This window comes from Polyodon spathula, chromosome 19, assembly GCF_017654505.1.
Source record: "Polyodon spathula isolate WHYD16114869_AA chromosome 19, ASM1765450v1, whole genome shotgun sequence".
In the NCBI taxonomy this organism is placed as follows: Eukaryota; Metazoa; Chordata; class Actinopteri; order Acipenseriformes; family Polyodontidae; genus Polyodon; species Polyodon spathula.
The window spans coordinates 2846079-2866937 of record NC_054552.1 but is presented as its reverse complement, the minus strand read 5'-3'; the positions used below and the strand labels follow the sequence as shown (position 1 = coordinate 2866937).

Sequence of the window (20859 nt, the reverse complement as noted above, 5' to 3'; positions counted from 1 at the left end):
GTAATATTTTGGCACGTACTGCAAAAGATTGTATACATGTTGGCATATTCTATCACATAAACAGCACGCTGGCCTGAAATGTAGCGAATACCTGATCAAAGACGGAGGTCGCTTCAGACGCGATCGGACGCGAGTGGTTTGATGCTAACCGACCAATCTGTATCACAACAGGGTTATGTTGCCTGTCCTAGCAGACAAGTGATTGGTCGGATTTTCAGCGCTCATTAACCATGCAGAGGAGGGAGTCTGGGCGATGTGTTTTGTAATACAGTAATTTGTATTTAGTGCTGACGAACATCTGGGCTAGTGGAAGAGTTAGTTTATCGATAATAATAAAATAAAATAAATCATAAAGGTAAGACAATTAAACGTGATCTCGTAGGGTAGTCAACTATTTTATAAATAAAACATGTTTGAATTCGTTCATTTAAAAAATGTTAGGAACGAAATAGTTAAACTGTATGGGGTATTTATTTTAACAGTGCTGTATGTCACCGATGCGTTTTTTTAAACCACAACGTACAGTCAACCACCACAGCACAACAGGAGAACATTGAACATTTAATTTACAGGAATATTTATTAAATAGGGAGCTTGCAAATTGTGCACTGTTTACTATTGTTTAGATTGTATTTTGCTCATAACGTGTGCTTTTCTTTGTGCCAGATCTGTTGCACGGTTAAACATGACAATTGAGCAGTTCGCCTTTGTCTGTGCAGTTGATGTTTTGAGTGTTATCATTATTTATTTATTTTGTGTCTATTCTGACGGCCTCAGTCGAAAAAGACGGCTTGTACACATACTATTACACAGGTAACAACTGCACAAGGCATGCTTTTGTTTTTATTAAAACCGCGAATCGCGGAGACGAGTGTTAAGCAGATTTCCGTATCCACACAGAATTCTGAATCCCCGCATGATGAGACACTTGTGCTTGTTGACAGCTTATTTAAAAGTAGTATGAGAAGGTGCACGATTCAAGTAGACATGTGAACTGTATAATCATATCTCATTTACTTCGGTTGTGTTTTTCAGTGTATATACTACAGCTGCAGCTGTGACACTCCTTGTTATTACTAATACTATAAACATTAATTGCAAACCTGAAGAACAACACACAGAGTAGGAATCATGTTTCCTGACTATGACTATTATGGAATCTGGTGCAATATGTACTTTGTGCAAAAAGGTACGACTTCAACAAGTTATTGCTGAGTCCACAGTTCTGGGTGCAAAGGTAATTTGTGACACTTGCAGTTCGGTCTTTTAGAGACATGATTGTTGGTTTAGATGGTTTTTCCAGTTCGCTGTGTTTGAAAAACATGGGCGGTGCAGTTTTAGAGTAATGCTGGCCTGTACAATTAGATAAGGTTGGAATAGAGCTTGCAATTGAATGTCTTCGTCACCTTTGCAAGCCTTTTCAGAGAAAGCAACCCTACAGCCTTAAATAAAGCCCAGGCAACACATTTATTATTCTTTCTAGGCTCCTTAAATACTTGGCTTCCTTGAAAACGCCCAGTGGATCCAGTTGTTTGTTGCATTCAAGTTTTCACAGCTTTGGTGACATTGTGCAGTCCTAGTGTTTCAATGGGCTGTGTGTAACGTGTCAGATTGTCACTTACAAGGAGTAGGAAATGCGTTTGTGATTGAAGTCTGCATCTGTCCTGATAGCAAATAACCAATGTGTCAAAACAGAGGTGTTACACTATTTGCATACTGTATCAGTACAGATGTACAGCAGTTTTCTAGATAGTTTTCATAAAGCAACAGTAACAGTAATGCTTTTCGTATAACCCTTTTAACTCCTGACTACAGCATTATACAAGACAAGACAAGACAAGCACTGTGCTGTACCGCGCTGCTAAATCTGATGATTCACTGTTCATTTCCCTGCCTTATCACTGGAGTTGGATAAGCGGTGTAATCTTATTCAGGACATTGAAATCTACTGAAGGCATGCAGTTGACATCTGCTGGATTTTAAAATGATTTATTTGACTTTATGCGAGTTATGGTATAGTAGTGTGTGCTATGCACACTACAGGTATATTATTGAGTGCAGTCGGTGGGTTTATGATAATGTTTTTTCAAGCTGGTTTATATTGCTATCTAATGTGTGTATTTACTGTTTGTCAAGCCAATATTAAGTTGGATCCTAGTTTAACCGGAATTCTTGCGCTGTGATGGGGTAGAGAAATTGCTTTAATCAGTTGCTTATTGTAACAGTTGCACTTTGAAACTATATGTTTGATACCTGCAATGCAACACAAACCATTTCTCTTGTGGCCCCTCTTCAGGGGTAAATGGCTGCCTCCCAGTCATCGGGCACCACTAAACGGAGGAACAAGAATGTGTCAAACGGGGTGAATGGCAGTGAGAAGGAGCAGCTAGGACAATGGGGCAGAGCCTGGTAAGAAAGCAGAGGCGCTACTGAATCCATCACAGCATCAAAGAACAGCATATTCCACATGGGCATTCTAATGTGATCAGTAATATCCCACTTACTACTATTATTTCTCATGTGTCTACCACAAGTACAGTAGAAGTGTGTAATACAGGTCTACTCCATTTCCAGGTATCATATCTGTAACCATTTCATTTAACATTCTTGTATAGAGCCCATTAACATGTTCATATATATATATAAGAGAAAAACTTTTGATGCTGTACAGCAGCTCCCACTTTTGGTTAGGCGGTGCAGATACATTGGGCACAGGAACTATTAAATCATTTAGATGGGTTTATTTTTACAGTCTCTCGCTTAACAACCAGGAAACCAAATCATTTAAATAATCTGTTGTGCTTTTGTCCTCGTACTCATCCAGAACAAAGAGTAAAACATGGGGCAATGCTGTGTCACTGATCTCTTACAGAGCAGACTGCCGTTTTCAGATAGTTTTTAACCATTTGTGCAGTTTTAGAATTAAAAACTACCATGCATTTAAATCCTCGGTAGGATTGTTGGTCTTCAAAAAATCTGCACAGCTTCGCATTCATAGCAATAAAATACAGCTTTTAAAGAAGCCCCTTTTTAAATGCCCATGTGCAATGCGAGGTGCCTAGCTGAACCCTGTTTTTCTTTTTGCAGGGAGGTGGACTGGTTCTCGCTGATCAGTGTCATCTTGTTGCTGTGTTTCGCTCCCTTCATAGTGTTCTATTTTGTGATGGCCTGTGACCAGTACGACTGCTCTGTGACTGAGCCCGTAGCCGACTTGTACACAGGGAAATCCAGTCTACCAGATATCTGGAATCGGGCGCCTTCCTTCACCTGGACTGCTGCAAAAATCTACTCCATCTGGGTTACCTTTCAGGTCGGCATCTATGTCACATGCTCTATTAACTCCATGTTAATCCCGTGGCCGTTTCACCCCAGGGCTGGAAAAACATTCCTTAAAGGCAGTTTTGTGACTGGAGACCAATGTTTTATAACCCACTCCTTTATAAGAAAATAAGATGGTATTCACTTAATACGTTCTGTTTTCTGTATGGCATAGTCCCATTAGACCCAGCCATAGTGCGACCGTAGATTAGTCAGCTTGTAACAATGCAGTATGTGTATGGTGTTTGTCTGCTGTGTGGATCCATTCAGCTCTAAACTGATAGGATTTTTATGGAAAGCATGTTTCTTGTAGCAACCCTTCTCCCCCTTGTTTTGCATCTTATTTTAATGTTGCTAGTTCCACCGCCATCACTACCATTTTACACCTTGGTGTTTGTCACCCTTTATCAGTCATGTATGCATCCTCAAAACAATGAACCAATTCACACTCACCTTTCACAGAGAAGAGTCAAAAACACCACCTTGAAAAATCCAAAAAGTCATGATGGAGATGTCAACTAAAACATTTGTTGACTTAGTTTTGCCCCGAAGAAGTTTAAAAATTATATATATATATATATACACATACATACATACATACATACATACATACATACATACATACATACACACACTAATGAATAAATGAAAATATAGGCCTGTATTTGGGACATTAAGCACTGTTTTTACAGGCCCCTACCAGATCTATTACCACTAATTGGGTATTGACTATATACACTTAAGATTTATCTCAATATGAATAGAAAAGAGCAAATGAGAGAAATAGTAGTACATGATTTCATGTTAGGTTTCACAAATGTCACATTTTTCCGATTGTCAGTTCTTTGTTAAATATATGGGGAAACTGCTAAGTATTGTGTAACTCAATACGTTAATGTAAACATTAATCAGCAGGTTTCAAAATGAGTTAATTCTATAGGCCATAGTTATATACAAGCAGTACCGCAGTGGATCCACTGAGGAAGTATTTTATAGTTCATTTACTCTCCTGTGTTCTGCTGCATGTTAATATTGCTTCTTTCCTCCCTCTTGACTCTCAGATAGTGCTGTACATGTGCCTTCCAGATTTGTGTCACAAGTTTCTGCCAGGATATGTGGGCGGGGTTCAAGAAGGTGCACGCACCCCGGCAGGTGAGGAGAGCACATTTCAGTGGGCTTTGAAGCCAGAAATTGATATTCAGAGTCCAGTATAGTACATAGTAGTTCCTGCCATTGTCATTCCAGTGATACCACTTATATGTCTTACTGCTGTTTATAGTCCAATATAAACATGTTCAGTTTTGCTATATGTGTTATTCATTTCTTTCAAAGGGATAGATATGTTCATACATTATCATGTGCTTTTAAAATCAAACTTGCTGCCTGTTTTTATGTTGACAGCAGTTCTCTTTTTAATGTTTTTATTGTTTGTTTTTTGTCTTGTAGGCACAGTAAATAACTACGAGGTCAATGGCTTACAGTGCTGGATTGTAACTCACGCTGTTTGGTTTGCAAATGCCTACTACTTCAAATGGTTTTCCCCTACTATCATTTTCGATAACTGGATTCCACTGCTTTGGTGCGCCAATATCTTGGGCTATTCTGTCTCCACTTTTGCTTTTATTAAGGCGTACTTGTTTCCCACAAATGCAAAAGACTGGTAAGTGCTTTGAACTACAGCCTAAAAATCCAAATATAGTAACTGAAGGTCAGCCTTCGCATTCTGCCTCATTGCAAAACACAGTCTGGCTTGGCTCTTTAACACTGTTTCTTGCCAGTAGAAATCAGAGGCATTTGCCCTGCAATTCTTGTCAAATCCCTGCCACTTTGGTTTTGTAAGGAGAAAAGAAAATCTGTGTCAGATTCCTCATTTTTATCTCAGTGGTTAGGGTTTCCTGAGTAGGTTCTTGCTGTTTAGCAGAGACGTCTTTTGAGGTTTTTCAGTGGGGGTTTAGTTTTAGTTCCCATTTTGGATGCTTCTTTTATGACAGCTATATTTTACACTAGACACAGTATGCATAGAAAGACTTGATCTTCTATGATTAATGCCAGGAATGAAAGAAATGCAAATATCATTGGGGTTGAAGCTTCAGGAACTAGCATTATATAGTCTTGAAATGGAACCAATTTGTTCTTAAATCTTTCAGCAAATTCACTGGGAACTTCTTCTACAATTACATGATGGGAGTGGAGTTTAATCCCAGGATTGGGAGCTGGTTCGATTTTAAGCTCTTCTTCAACGGACGCCCTGGAATCATAGCCTGGACCCTCATCAACCTCTCCTATGCAGCCAAACAGCAGGAGCTCTACGGTCGGGTGACCAACTCCATGATCCTGGTCAACGTTCTCCAGGTAAGGATTCAAACAAGTAGTTGGTACAAAATGTACCTTTTTGGGCTTGGTTTATTGTGCTAGTTTGCAAATACCAGGTGGCCTAACCTGTAGTTATAAGCAGGGATCCTAGAATCCGATTGCTGCGGAATAATACGGAAAAACGTGAATTTTCTATTTATTTATTTTTGTTTGATAATAACCGTATCAATACATGTATAATATATAAACATTAACACAGGCGACTTTGCTTTAAATTTACATAAACATACCTGTCTAATAAAACTGCTTCTGGTAGTCAAGTTCAGTTTACTTCAGTATTCAGAGCTGTTCAAAGATGCAGAAAACAATCAGAATAATCACCCCTAAAGATCAAGTTTGGCAAGGACGAATTTCACTTTGATGGTAGTGTGCTGTTTTATACTTCAGGCAGCAAGGCTATAGATTACACTCATAGGCAGACAGTTGTAGAACACATGGGAAGCGCTAAACATAAATTGAATGCAAGGAAACGTAAACAAGATGAGACTGAAACAGCAGGGCTGTCGGAAACACTGAAACAGATCACAGTGTTTGGACCATTTCAGTGTCTTACAACTGCCAAAGAACAGTAGGAAACTGGTTTCCAATTTATTCAAAATGTGTAAAAGCTGGCATTCCTCTGTACAAAGTGGGTCAAACAGTCAGAGCAATTGTAGCTGGAATGCTGCAGCTCTAGTTAAACAGTAGCCGTCACATCACAAAAAACAATATACAAAACAATTAAAAATTAATATCGAACTGTTATCATATACACACGTATTGCACAATAACACAAAGCAAAATATCGAACTGTTATCATATAAATATACGTATTGCACAATAACACAAAGCAAATTAAATATCTGCTTGGTTTTTATTTTGGCCAGCGAGGTGTTTACATTTGGCAGCAATGCGCTAGCAAAAGTCACAGGGCAGTGACGTCAGCTCCCTAGCAACAAGCCTCCTATGTAGTGAATGGATTCTTTCAATGAAGCGGTTTTGTGCATTTGAGAAAGCAGAGGAAGACTCATGAAATTAATTGGACTCAAGTTGATGAGAAGCAATTACCGGCCGCTTACTAAATAAAAAGGTGTTCTGCTTTTTATACGAAAACGAGCAAAAGCAGGTTGTGTAGAGGATTTATACTGGACCCTGACGCCCCCGATAAAACGAGGGCTGATTTTCTATGGGTCTCGCTATATCGCGGCCCTCGATATATTGCAGATTTATATTGGACCCCGACACCTGCAATAGATCGAGTGGGGGGGGTGTATGTTTTATTGATTAATGGCACTGGTAAGCTTGGAACTTGCTTATTTAGCGGACATATTTATTCAAAGCGACTTACACATGTTACACTGTAATACAAGGTTGCAATTCAAGAATAATTAAAGTTATAATCTAAAGTACAACATGAAGCGATACAAAATTGTAACAAGAACAACAATAAATATTTCCTGTGTTAACTGATACCCAATAGTACTGTTTGTATGTCTTATAATGTGGCAGTGAAAACTCATTTTCAGCTCTTATTTTACTCACTGAATAACGCAGATTTTTCTTTTTTGACTCAGAACATTATCATCAAAGGCAGGCAATGGCAATTATCTTTGAAAGGTGTTTCACTATTATCATCTCCACAAAGACTTGTATTTATTAGAGTGATTACTAACAGTCTGCTTTTGACAGGGTATTTACGTGTTGGATTTCTTTTGGAATGAAGCCTGGTACCTGAAAACCATTGACATCTGCCATGATCATTTTGGGTGGTACCTTGGTTGGGGAGACTGTGTGTGGCTCCCCTTCCTCTACACGCTCCAGGTATGTAACTGCTCAAGTGATCTTGATAGCCGCTAGTTCTTTACGGAGCATAATAACATCAGAGTTAGGGGAACTTTGCTTCTGTACAATACAGATCCCTACTATATAATGCAGATTACACTGTGAGGATATTAACTTTCAACATGGTTATCTACTCTGATTTTGTAGTATGGAGGAGTTGGCGTCATCAGACGTGGAATTGGGAAATCAAACACAATGTAAATAACATTTAGCCAAAAGCAAGCTTAGAGACAGCTACTGTATACGGGCATGTTGACTCAAATGCTTTTGTAGACGTCAGAAAACTGATAAAAGAAAGGTGAAAGGTGAAAGTTAAGCAATTTACTAAATACTCCACCCACCTCTGCCCCCAGGGACTGTACCTGGTCTACAATCCAGTCCAGCTTTCTACTTCTAATGTTGTTGGAGTCCTACTCTTGGGCCTCGTCGGCTACTATATCTTCAGGATGACCAATCATCAGAAGGACCTGTTTCGCCGCACTGACGGCAACTGCAAGATCTGGGGCAGGAAACCAGCGTACATTGAGTGCTCCTACACCTCTGTCGACGGCACGAAACACCAGAGCAAGCTCATGATCTCTGGCTTCTGGGGGGTGGCGCGCCATTTCAATTACACCGGTGACCTGATGGGGTCCCTGTCCTACTGCCTGGCCTGTGGTTTCGGCCACCTCCTTCCTTATTTCTACATCATCTACATGACAATCCTGCTGGTGCACCGTTGTATCCGTGACGAACACCGCTGCTCCAGCAAGTACGGCACAGGCTGGAAGCGCTACACAGACGCAGTGCCCTGTCGGATTTTACCTGCCATTTTCTAGAATTCACATTTTACATCAGGGATGGAAATAACACCCCCAATTGCATAGCGGTTTGATCCATTCCTGGTTTTGCTATGAGGTTAATCAGACACACCTGAGCTTGTTGCCTGTACACTGTGGCTAATCAAGCTCGTAGTAAAACCTGGAACAGGTGAAGCTGCTATGCAATTGGAGTCTTATTTCCATCCGTGTTTCATTACATTTATATTGTATATTGGAATTGGGTTTTTTTGTTTTGGTGTTTGGGAGGAGGTTATTGGATATAATTGAACTGTTATAGGAAAAGACTACCATCTCCCAAAATGGGACACCACAGAGAAAACCAAGGTAAACAATCAAAGGAAACCTGTGAAATGCTGACAGCTTACATATTTAACAATGGATAAAGTTAGGTGCTGCCAGATTTAGCTTGGTTTTCATGTGGATAGTCATATCTGTCTAAAAAGGAATATATTTAAAAACATAGTTTATGTTTTTATTAACCAGCAATGTCTTGTATTTTGACAAAAATAATAGTTATGTACCCTGATCAGTTCAAGGTCTGTGTGCCTTTTTATTTTTCTTTCACAAAACAGACCTTTGTTTTGAAATCCAAAAATCCCATTTACAAATTTAGAACCACGGGACCCTTTAACAAAAAAATCAAACAAAACAAAAATCTTGTCTATTTGTTTTTCTAAACCAGTTTTTGTAAGTGTAATATATATACACTTTTTCAAAACTTTCTGAAGTGTTTCACTATTGCATGCTACTGTGTTACACATTTGAGATTTTGTGCATATTTTTGTCATTATAATGTACACTGAAATGGCCTGGTAGTCAACTACATTTATTTATGTAATTCATAACACCCAACATAAAACACCTGCAGTTTCAAGTAGCCTAATGACTATTTATGACAATGACTATGGGAATCAGTACATATTCAAGAAGAAATGGTTCACTTAAAAACTGAAAAAATTATATATATATATGTGTGTGTGTGTGTGTGTGTGTGTGTGTGTGTATGTTAAATATAGACTATATATATATTCATTTGGTGAAAATCCTGGTTGAACACTGCCATTGTAAATGGGACACAAGCATGTTCACATCAATACAGAATTATTTTTGACAAGAGAAAATAGAAAGAATTTTAAATATCTGTATCACTACCCTATTCCTGCTTTAAAGAAATGTATAGCATTGCAGTGTTAACTGGGATCTCACTCAGTAAATCAACACAAAATATAAAAGTCACAACCCTCAGCATGGAACTAGGTTACTGCCTCTGAAGTTATTTGCACTTCAGTCAACTGAAATGTGTGGTGGCTCAAAATAACAGTGGAAGAAACAAATACATAGAAATGTTATGTCACACTCGCGCTGTAAATTATCTTGTGATCTCAGCGTATTTTTTTTCATGTCCTCAACGAGACCACCATAGACATACAGCTTTTGTCGGAGCCTAGCAATCGCCTTTTAGAAAGTTTTAACATTTCCTTTTTTTTTTTATCCAAGTATTTGACACTGTCCAAACTGGCAACTCTTCAGTCCGTTGGTGCTGCAAATCTGCTTCATTAACCAAGCTGGCTAACGATTAACATAAAAGGACTGACTTCTTCTGTGGTACCTTAACATTTATTGGGGACTAAATAAAGCAGATGAGGAACAATGGCATTTTTCTTTTTATAAAGGTTTTTTTTGCAGGTACGCAGCCATTCAGTAGGTCTTCAGCATTTACCACACAAATGCAGGGTAATTTTCAGCACTCCTGCAAACAGTGGTATTCAGCCAGTTAAGAATCTTAATTTCCACCCAGATGCACATCCCAACACATTACTGAAAATAAGTCGCTTATAAACATTAAACCAAACTTTGTGGGACAGGTGCTGTGGAGTTAGTTCACTGGGGTTCGTTTTTTAATAATAAAAAAGAACAAATCAAAATTTATATGCAATGGTGTCGTGACCGATGTAAAAGTTCATCTTTTTTTTTTTTTTTAGCCCACAGGAATAATGTAATATCCACAATGCAGCTTGCCACATATGACATTTGAGATTTACAAAATATTAAATATTAAAGATGGTGATAACTTTCGATTAAAATATACAGGAACTGTGACTATATAAAAATACAATGCATGCATTCTACAGCGGCGCCACTATAAAATACAGTTGCTGTTGGTGGGTGGTAAACCTATTTTTACTCAGATATCGTCTTTTTATCTTTTAATTCTGTCCAAGACAGTCTGACCTTGATCTGTATCATTTTAAATAAAGTTATGCGCCTATGGTCTCCAAACCCGTGTGCTTTGTTCATCTGGGCACGTTTAAATAAAGTTATAGAAGAAGTACTGGGCTGGTTGCTAAGGAGGGGGTGGAGAGCTGCTGCCGATATAGAGGTTTGTGTTTACGTTTAAATAAGCAAGGCATTTAAAAATAACACCGACGATGAGGGAGCGGGGATATGCAAGACAATGGAAACGGCCATCCAATGGGTGCATATTATTTTGAAGTATTACAATATTTGGAAGTTTCGTGGATCGAAGTGTACTGTTTATGAAGAAGACAAAAGCAGACAGGTCTGGCACTGGCTGCCACACAAGCAAGACAGATGATGTGACGACTGTACTGTATTTACAGCGTTTCCTCACAATGGTTTGTGGTCGCTGAAAACTCCGTTAATTAACGGTACGGTGTCCTCATTTATCAACAACTCGCTGCAGCTTTTTGTACGGTTCAAAATACCATGTATGAAATGAAATGAAATGAAAAGAGGAGAGCGAGCTCTTGCACCATTAGATTTTTGGCGTCTGTTTTTGGACAAAGGTGGAAGTGATTTGCGTTGTATTCACCACAACCAAATAGTCAATGTTAATTAAAGCCAAGCTCAAGAATTTGGTTTAAATTATTAAAATATCATTCATACAGAAAATATACCAAGATCATTCAATTGAAATGTAACGTTTTTGTTTTTGTTTTTGATAAACCACCAAGATCAAATTACTGGCGATCTTAAGACGTTTTAATAATCCACATTTATTTAGACCTATAACTAAATACATCTTGAGTCTAATATTGATGACTGATCGGTTTAACAAATCAGACTGACCTAATACTAAAGAGTATGTGTTTTCTTTTTTTAATAATATACACCTGTTGCCGCTTCTACTCTCTCTCTCTCTCTCTCTCTCTGAACACAATATGAACTTAATATATATATATATATATATATAATATATATATATATAGAGAGAGAGAGAGAGAGAGAGAGAGAACAGTAATATGCCTCTGCCATAGGTTTCTAACTCCCCACAGAATACACCTTACCATAGATAGAAAACTTACAGGGCATGTTGCATTAGAATAAAAATTTAAAGAAGCACACGCACCCTCTGGTCCTCTTCTGTCTTAATCTGTTGAAGGTTGTGTACTTCAATTTGGAATATGTACATACTGAATTGACTTTAAAGTGTAAGAACAAGAAACAATCACCACACTATAAGGGAGACTGGTGATCATGTTTATAAAGCTAATAGAGAAGAAGCAAAATTGATTGATTGGTTTGCACAACTTTGAGCAACTGGATTTCCTTGTCTGATAATACTGTGCATGTTGCAAATGAACTGTGCCTGTTTTCCAGACCACATGGACACAGATCAGCAAAATAAGATGTATAAAACCAAAGATCACGGAGTGAACCAAAGTAATGTAAACCAAGAGGATTTTTTATGTAAGTAGTATCATGTGATTGTGAGTAGTCAGAGGTGATTTTTTATTTATTTATTTTTTTCAACTTGTGGTGCCCTTTTACAGATTATGTAAACCACTCAGTGACACTTCACAGTCCAACGCTAAATTACAAGTTACAAAATATGGGTATGTAATATATAGGACAAACTTATATGGATATTAACTCATGTTGTAATCTGTCCTTGCTAATATGATCAGTCGTTTTGGATAATTTATTTAGTCACCATCAGCCAGAATGAATGTACATAGCCAGGTTATTCAGAGTTGGAAATTTACCTTTTGTTTTTTTGTTCCTTTATTGTAGTCTGTGAAGACTGCCAGGAATATTTTATTGATACCTGTCCTGTACATGGGCCTCCAGTTTTTCTCCACGATACTCCTGTTGAAATGGGGACACCCTGCAGGGCTTTTTATACAATTCCATATGGACTTGCTGTTGGACCGTCACGGAATCAAGAGGATGGGCTTGGGATCTGGTGTACAGTAATGACCATCCCAGTTGGAGTTTTATTCGGTCCCTTTGAAGGTGAGCCCAATGTGGGTGAAGAATCTCCTACAAAACTGTTTGCACAGATGGTGAGGATTCAATATTTCATGTGTTTATTAATGAATATACATTATTCGTATGAGAAAAATACGAATAGATTAAATCAACCACCAACTTTAGCCCAAATCCTATATACAAAATATGTATTAAAGAAACAGTAAGATCGAATCATTAAAAATAGTGTTTCCTAAGTTCAAATTCCAGTAAAACAATTCAATAAGAACAACAGAAATATCTTGCTTGCATAAGTATTCAACCCCTGTACTGTGTAAGCTCCCAGTTTGCACCGATGAAAGAAATTGCCCTTACGAGGACACAATTACCTTACCATTGGCCTCCACCTGTGAACCATTAAAGTTGCTGTCACATTTTCTGGATAAAAACCCCATTGTTGAAGGATCATTGGTAAGGCTGTGAATCTGAAGGAAAATGAAGACCAAAGAGCATTCTACAGAAGTTAGAGATAAAGTAATACAAATGCATAGATTAGGGAAAGGGTACAAAATAATATCCAAGTGTTTGGATATCCCAGTGAGCACAGTTGGATCAATAATCAGAAAGTGGAAGCTGCATCACACCACCCAGGCACTGCCAAGAAAAGGCCATCCCTCAAAACTCAGTGCTCAAACAAGAAGGAGACTTGTGAGAGAAGCCACAGAGAGGCCAACAATCACTTTGAAGGAGTGGGGATGCTTCCCATCAGCAGGGACTGGACATCTTGTTACAATTGAAGGAAGACTGGATGGAGCGAAATACAGGAAAATACTGCAAGAGAATCTGCTTCAGTCCACTAAAAAACTGAAGCTTGGGAGGAAATTCACCTTTCAGTAGGACAATGATCCCAAGCACAAGGCCAAAGCAACACTGGAGTGGCTCAAGAACAAAAAGGTGAATGTCCTACAGTGGCCCAGTCAAAGTCCCGATCTCAATCCCGTTGAGAATCTGTGGCACTATTTGAAAATTGTGGTCCACAAGCGTTGTCCAACCAACCTGAACAACCTGGAGCAAATCTGCCAAGAAGAATGGGCCAAAATCACACCGACACTGTGTGCAAAGCTGGTACATACTTACCCCAAAAGACTTAAAGCTGTTATTGCAGCGAAAGGTGGCTCTACCAAATATTAATGTGTGGGGGTTGAATACTTATGCAAGCAAGATATTTCAGTTTTTTATTTTTCTTAAAAATACTTCCCAACATAAAACCAATGTCACCTTATAGTAATTGATTTTGAGTTTCAGTGTTTAAAAATAAAATATCAAACAGAATGAAATTTCAATGTACCATTTGTAATTCAGTAATATGAGAGAAATGGTCAGGTGTCTGAATACGTTAGCAAGGCACTGTGTGTATGTGTGTGTGTATATGTGTGTGTATATATATAGTTTTTCATGTGTTGCAATTAGATTTATTAGGGTTGTACAGATGCATTATGGAAGAATTCAGTTCTTGCAATTGGTATTGAGATTGCAATACCCTAATTAGCATTACACCCAGATGATATTGCAATGCCTAAATACTGCAGGTATTATAATTTTTTTTTTTTTTTACAGATTAAAGACCAGTCCATGGGCTGTTTGAGTTCAATTGCAGAATCAAATTTAAACTGGATGAAGTGAGTTAAGATTTGGACAGGGTGTTTTAACTTGTTTACTGTACATACCAACTCCAGTTATGTTAGATTTACCTTGCCTTGAGGAAAAAGTTTTCTATTTATAATTATTTATTTAAATGGTTTAATACCACAATTTGTCTATTTCACAGGTTTGTAAATCATGCAAAAACACGAGAAGGGAAAAATCTGGTCCTGTGTTGGTACCGTGGTAGAATCTATTATCGTGTGTGCAGACCAATTGAACCTGCACAGGAACTGCTAATCTGGCACGAAGAGGGCCATGTCCTCCCGTCAAAGACGCATCGGCTACTGAAACAAATGAATGTCGTAGATTCATCTTCCCAAACGGGAACAGATGCCTTCTCTGCAAAAGTGAAAAGGGAAAATAATCTCACACTTGAAAACGGTAAGTGTAGCTGTTCTATATTTTTTTTTTTACTAGGTTTTCCATCTACTGCTACTGTTTAAATATATATTTTTTGTGTTTTTTTTTTATTTTTCACTGAGAAGCAGAGGAAACTGATAAGACTCTGAAAAAGTGGAACTCTATACAAAGAAGAAAACCCCAGATAAAAGGAGGGAAGGCATTGGGGCCCAGTGAAAAGATTCAAGCAGAATTATCAAAGAGCAACAATTTCAAGATTTTGGCCCAAATGAAAGGTTTTTTTATAAAAGAAACCAATAGTATCAAGGTCAAAAAAACAAGTCAAAACCTTCTACAGTACAACTGTGGATCAGTCATAAACACCACAACAAACTGTAAGCTTAAAAACAATCCTGATACTGCTGAACAGGACGGGGCAGCTGTGCAAGGACATTTGAAAGTGTGCCATAAGGAAAAGAACCGGTTATCTTGTGAATACTGTGGGAAACTTTTTACACTGAAGGCGCGTTTGACTATGCACATTCGCACACACACTGGGGAGAAACCGTTTGAATGCGATATCTGTGGCAAGGGCTTTGCCCAAAAAACAAACCTCACAGAGCACAGACGCATTCACACAGAGGAGCGGCCTTATGTATGCAGTGTGTGCAGCAAACGGTTCAACCGCAGTACGCATCTCAAGATTCATTTCCGCTGTCACACGGGAGAGAGACCCTATACCTGCCCTAAATGTAACAAAGGATTTATGGACTCTTCTACACTTCGGAAACATGTAATGTATCATTTAGGTAAGCAAACATCCAACCTATTCCTTTCCGGTGCAAGTGAAAGCAAGGCTGTCCATTATATCCGCCTTCCTAATTCCCTGCCCACTAGGAAAATAGTTGGTTTTTAGACATGCTAAAAGGTCACTACAAAAAAGCTGGCTGAAATTTCATGTGGGGTCAGAAACATGCTTCTTTTCAGTTTGAGTTTATTTAGGCTTTAACTGCTTGTGCTGCATGCTTCAGCAACTTTTGTACTCCCTAGTTATTGTCTTTAGCATACATGATTTGTTTAACGTTCTATTTTAAAGCAAAGATAATTGTGGAAAACAAGGTTTTTCTACTATTGAGGCCAACTCCAAACCCCAAGCAACTGTGGGATGGCGAGTAAGTTCAGTTGGGGCTGTCCCACCTGCAACATACAGGACCATTTTTGAAAGTACTGTATTGTCCACAGAACCAGTAGGTCTGATTGCTTCCCCTCACAAATTCTCAAGTGAACCAGTTGAAATATGGTACTGTATATAATGGAAGGAACCAAGCTATGTGTTTTTAAACAGCTGCTAGATTGCAAAGTAGATGATTCCCTATTTTGAGTGATTACATCTTTGAACTGCACAGGAAAGAACAAAACAAAACCTGTACCTGTGGACCCTGAGCCCTATGAAACTACACAGAATTATAATATTGAAGATTATAAAGGTACGTATTACACTTTTTTATTTTTTAAATCATGTAGAAAAGGGATGTGCGATTCTGTGGTAAAGTGCAAAGAGTTCTGTTATTACACTTGGTATTTGTATACACCTTGACCAAAGTATTTCTAAAATAAAACAGTAACATTTGATTGTATATATAACACCTACAGCCTTTATTATTTTTTAGCTTGCACCAAACTGTATTTTCCAAAGACACACGTGAACGCAGATTCACAGCGACGCTTTGGCAGTGAAGACAGCATGTACACAAATGAAGATGTTAAGCAAGAAGGTATATAATTTTAATATTGATGTTGCAGGTTGAGTTTTAGGAACAGTAACTTGTCTGTTGACCTCTAACTCCCAATAAACAGCTCTTCTTAATTATGTTAAATACAATACCCAAAATAGGGAGAAAAAAAAGAGTTTAAAATAAATAACTATTAGTGGCAAAAAATGTATGTGGTGCATATTTGTATTTTCGGAAGGTGACATTTATTTATGTATTTATTTTCATCAGAATCAAATGATGGATTTACACAAGATGACAATGTTGTTCATACTGGTTCTGAGGATTCAGTCAGCAGTGACTGTGGTGAGAAAATAGAAAACAAAGCGGACACATATACTGGTCATGATTCATAGCAGGCAGAAGAAGAGGCAGCGTCTGGGGACAGTGCTAGTTGCATTTGTGGGCATTGTGAAAGGATTTTTACCCAGAAGCATTATTACCCAGTATATGCATAGCCATACAGGAGAGAGGCCCTTTTCTTGACGCAAATGCAGAAAGTCGTTCTCTGAGAAATCAAACCGTAACGAATACCTCCGCACACACACGGGTCACAAGCCTTTTATTTGTAGCTTCTGCTGAAAAGGATTTTATCGTAGCACTCGCCTGAAGGTGCACATCCATTGTCATACTGGGGAGAAACCCTACAGGTGTCAGCGCTGTCACAGAAGCTTTGCAGATTCCTGGCAGAATCTCTGGCTGGTAAACCTATTTTTTTTGTTACATTTGTTAAGTATGTGCTATGGTTTGCTGTGTTGTCAGGGTGGTCCCATTTCTCAGTGCCTACCCTGAACAATAAAATAAACATAATTAATTGGTCATGGTATCATCACAAAAAGACCAAGTGCTAGGCGTTGACATTTTTACACCACGGCCCTTACACTTGTACAGTCGATTGTTCCATGTTAGTAAAGATGACGAGTATAAAATTTAAACCATGACTTCATAAAAACTGCACTTGCAAAAGGTAATGACGTCAGGGAGAAGATTCGAGACCAGTTTAAAGTCAAAACTTTGGATTTGCTAGCCTCTACACATACACAAACACACATACCAGTGTGGGGAGGTAACACAAAGGGAGGAGTCACGAACCTGCTTCTACCATGCTATGTTAATTGTTAGGAAAACTTTCAGTGCACACCTTTTACCAAAGTGAATAATCAGTTTCATTTTAATAAATCGCTTTTCACATACATTCACAAGGTACTGAACTGGAATATTCCTTTTCAGTCTTTGTAAAACAACAGAATTTGCGTTTTATTTTGAATTTACTAATTGAAAAACATATTGCAGCAAACTTGATCCGCAGTAAGGGGATTATAGTTGTTTGCCATTGATGTTGAAAATCTTACTAGGTAGTGGCTGTTTGACACTAGACAAGAATGCAAGCTAGAAAAATATGTTCAGGTAAAGGTGTGGTTACAGGGGTTTTAGCTAGTTTTTAATTTTTTTGTTTTTTGTTTTTGTTTTTGAAGCATGCTGTAAAGCCCAGATTGTCGAGAGAAGACCTGATGGAAGGGAGGAGGAGGAAGATAAAGGTTAACCAATTTAACAGCTACATTTTTAATTAAAAATAATATTTGAGATGAGATCTGAGCAGATTTGTGGAGGAGAATTTGTTGTTCATTTTACTCCGTTTAGACACTGTGCTTATCAAGTATATTGCTGTCCTGAATATGTAATGGTCGTTCACTTCAAATGCAGGTGATTTTTAATAAGCAATCCATCTCACAAGGGCAGTGTATCCCAGTGTATATATTTTAATACCCATTTAACTCCAGTTCAACACATTCAAATATATTTTCTGTTGCCCTGAATCGATAATCAAGTCTTCTTTACAACGTAAATTAACAAGAGTTCAAGTTCAGTGGTTAATAAAGTTCTGTCCATTTAATAACAACAAATCAATTAAGACTACCATGACTATTCTGGGATACAGGTACAATTTGTCATAGGGTAAAACAGGCAACAAATGCCACAGCAAGAAACAGGGTTTAGTTGTAGTTTCCTGTTGGCTCTCAATTTGTACTCTGTATGTTAGTAAGTTTAAATAACCAGTATTGTATGTTAATTATATGTGACACGTTCATGCATATACAAATAATTTCTAGTGATTCGTTTTACAAAATATCTTTGTCTTTTACAGATTCCAGCAGTTTATCATGTAAGAAAACCCCAGAAGTTGAATGTGCGAACAGTGAAAGTGAACAAAATTCAGAAGAACCATGGTCTGAGGAATACGCATTAATATCAGAAAGTGGAACGTACGTTGATAAAGAATGAGTGTTCGTAAAATAAAAAACTGGTAGTCTGTATTGGGATTGCTTGGAAGTTAATTGATTGTAAAGTTTCCTTTCTAACATGATATACCAGAGGTGGCCAAACCGCGGCTTTTGGGCTGTTCAAATGCGGCTCCCGGTGAAATGCTGAGTGATGCACACGTTGCTCCTCGATTTAACTGAAGAAAGAATAGGGGAGACTGGGGCTAGTTGAGACCGTGTGAAAGCCAGATGTGCAGTTGAAAGTAAATTTCGTAATTGTGAATTAAGTGCTTGTTCATTTCGTGAGGACGATAGCATTGAGTAAATCTTCCACGAGTAATAAACAAACTTATGAGGCTTTAAATCAGACTGGCAGAAAGAGTTTGCTTTCACCGGAAACAGTAAACCTGTGTCTCATCTGCAACTCATCGCTTACACACTGTAGAGTGTACAAGGCGAGCAACCTCAAACGTCATTACGAAACAAATCATAACACATTTTCATCTGAATATCCTCCTGGATCAGATTTAAGGCTTAAGGTGTTCAGTAAATAAGCTGATTTAACGACTTTTGTGTGGCATGGAATATCGTTCATGCCAAAAGCCCTTATTCAGATTTAATCTTTTTATAAAATTGGAGTGTTGGCACAAGACTAGAGAATGCATGTTTAAATGTTATATTGCAGGTCTAAAATTATTATATTTACATATCTTGCATCTCGTCCTGAGCAGGTACTGTAATCCCATTCAAAATAAAAAGTGCATTTGTCATCCACAAAGCACTCAAAGGTATTTAATACACGCAGCACTCATACAAATACAAATTACACACAAACTGTAGGCTCTACAATGTTCTATTCCTTGTTGTGTATTTTGCTACCATCTGGAGGTAGCCTAACAACTACTGTACTGCACAACAATGCTAGTATTTAAAATGACTTGCTCGCAAACATTTCATGTTTTACAGTATGTGTCTTGTGGCTCTCAACCATATGGAAATTTTGGTATGTGGCTCGTAGGGGCAGTAAGTTTGGTCACCCCTGTGATATACAATACTGTATTTATTTATTTTAGTGGTAGCTGAATTTCTACTTTGTTCGTAGTTTAACGTGTCTTTTTCAAAGACAAAGCTATACACCCATCTGCATATTTTTAGTTGCCTAAATGTTGACCTTCTCAGTATTCAAAGCCATGCTTTTGTGTTGTGAATAGACATGCAGTGTTCATCGTGCCATGATTAAGAATGTCTTTCCAATGCTAATAAGGAATCTGCAATTTGCCTTTAATGGATGCAGGTCTGTTTGTATCAAAGGTTGTATTTGTAATAGTGGGGTTGCTCTACAAAAGGAGAAGAGGAAAATCAAGTGAACCACCTTTGTGATTAAACAGTTTGCAATGTAAAAGTGCCAAAAGCCCAGAGGGACAACCAGCAAGTGTTTTAAATTATATTGTCATCAAAGCAAATGATAATGCTTAAACTTACATATTTTTTTGCGCTGTTTTAATTTAAAGTCAAGGAATATAAATACTTTACAGAAAATTGTTTCCTTACGCATATGAACGTCAGAATTTCATTTGAAAAAAAAAAATATTTATGGAACGAAAATGTAATCTTGAGTTTGTTGTTTGTTTATATTTTGTTCTTGATGTAAGTAATAGTGATACAAAAAGGCAGGACAAATAAGCAGCAGGGTTTCCCGTTTGCTGGTTTCCATGAGTTAGTGAAAAAAGCTGATACTGTGTTTTCATAATCTAATCTGATTTGGTAAATCATTTCCACTAGGGAGCAGTAATTTACAGTCTTGATTTTAAGAAACCATGAAAAAAAATAAACTTCTGACATTCTCCATGGTTAGAAGTCAAAACAAAAATGCAAGATATCTGCATGGTACCTCAGATTTATTTCTAATAAACCAATCACGTGACTCATCAAAATGTTTTGACCGGCAGAATTTTCTCCTTGTATCCTCAACTTGTCAAATCTCAGAAGTTAAGAACTTTGCAGACAGTTGAAGTTTACTCTATACACATTTAATAACTACAGAGACAAAAATAAATAAGCAACACTCATCTCATTATGAAAGGGCAACTTTATTTAAAGCATTTTTTTTTATCCCTCCCTATATAGAAAAATATGTTTGTTTTAACCCAGCAATAATAAATAGAACAAGCCTGTAATTTCTCAGGCTCCTGAAGTACAGTGGTACAATCAATGACCAGATTCACAATACAGCAAAGG

The 20859-nt window shown here is 37.8% G+C and overlaps 2 protein-coding genes across 3 annotated transcripts; both read left to right on the top strand.

Annotated features, from left to right (window-relative positions):
• The first annotated feature begins 244 nt into the window (after positions 1 to 244).
• LOC121294271 (7-dehydrocholesterol reductase-like) lies at positions 245 to 8416 on the top strand. Of its 2 annotated transcripts, none has more exons than XM_041217835.1 (8): positions 245 to 355; positions 2297 to 2409; positions 3088 to 3310; positions 4380 to 4470; positions 4765 to 4978; positions 5466 to 5670; positions 7360 to 7491; positions 7866 to 8416. In XM_041217835.1, the coding sequence occupies exons 2-8, from the start codon at positions 2303 to 2305 to the stop codon at positions 8328 to 8330; spliced, it is 1437 nt and encodes a 478-aa protein (XP_041073769.1). In that variant the 5' UTR covers positions 245 to 355; positions 2297 to 2302; the 3' UTR covers positions 8331 to 8416. The 2 variants fall into 2 exon arrangements, with proteins under 2 accessions (XP_041073769.1, XP_041073770.1); XM_041217836.1 differs by lacking the exon at positions 245 to 355 and adding an exon at positions 1147 to 1237.
• A 2259-nt stretch (positions 8417 to 10675) lies between these two features.
• LOC121294812 (histone-lysine N-methyltransferase PRDM9-like) lies at positions 10676 to 19305 on the top strand. The gene is made up of 10 exons (XM_041218912.1): positions 10676 to 10713; positions 11955 to 12044; positions 12369 to 12640; positions 14163 to 14224; positions 14374 to 14630; positions 14735 to 15397; positions 15995 to 16075; positions 16259 to 16363; positions 17836 to 17898; positions 18507 to 19305. Exons 2-10 carry the CDS (start codon positions 11960 to 11962, stop codon positions 18641 to 18643), a joined length of 1725 nt encoding a protein of 574 aa, XP_041074846.1. The 5' UTR covers positions 10676 to 10713; positions 11955 to 11959; the 3' UTR covers positions 18644 to 19305.
• The last annotated feature ends 1554 nt before the right edge of the window (positions 19306 to 20859 follow it).

Coding starts and splice junctions, on each gene's coding strand:
- LOC121294271 (XM_041217835.1), top strand. CDS start 2,303: ATGGCTGCCTCCCAGTCATCGGGCACCACTAAACGGAGGAACAAGAAT. Junction 3,311..4,379: donor CCATCTGGGTTACCTTTCAG/GTCGGCATCTAT, acceptor CTTGACTCTCAG/ATAGTGCTGTACATGTGCCT. Junction 4,979..5,465: donor CCCACAAATGCAAAAGACTG/GTAAGTGCTTTG, acceptor TAAATCTTTCAG/CAAATTCACTGGGAACTTCT.
- LOC121294812 (XM_041218912.1), top strand. CDS start 11,960: ATGGACACAGATCAGCAAAATAAGATGTATAAAACCAAAGATCACGGA. Junction 14,225..14,373: donor TCAAATTTAAACTGGATGAA/GTGAGTTAAGAT, acceptor TCTATTTCACAG/GTTTGTAAATCATGCAAAAA. Junction 16,364..17,835: donor TGAAGATGTTAAGCAAGAAG/GTATATAATTTT, acceptor TTGTTTTTGAAG/CATGCTGTAAAGCCCAGATT.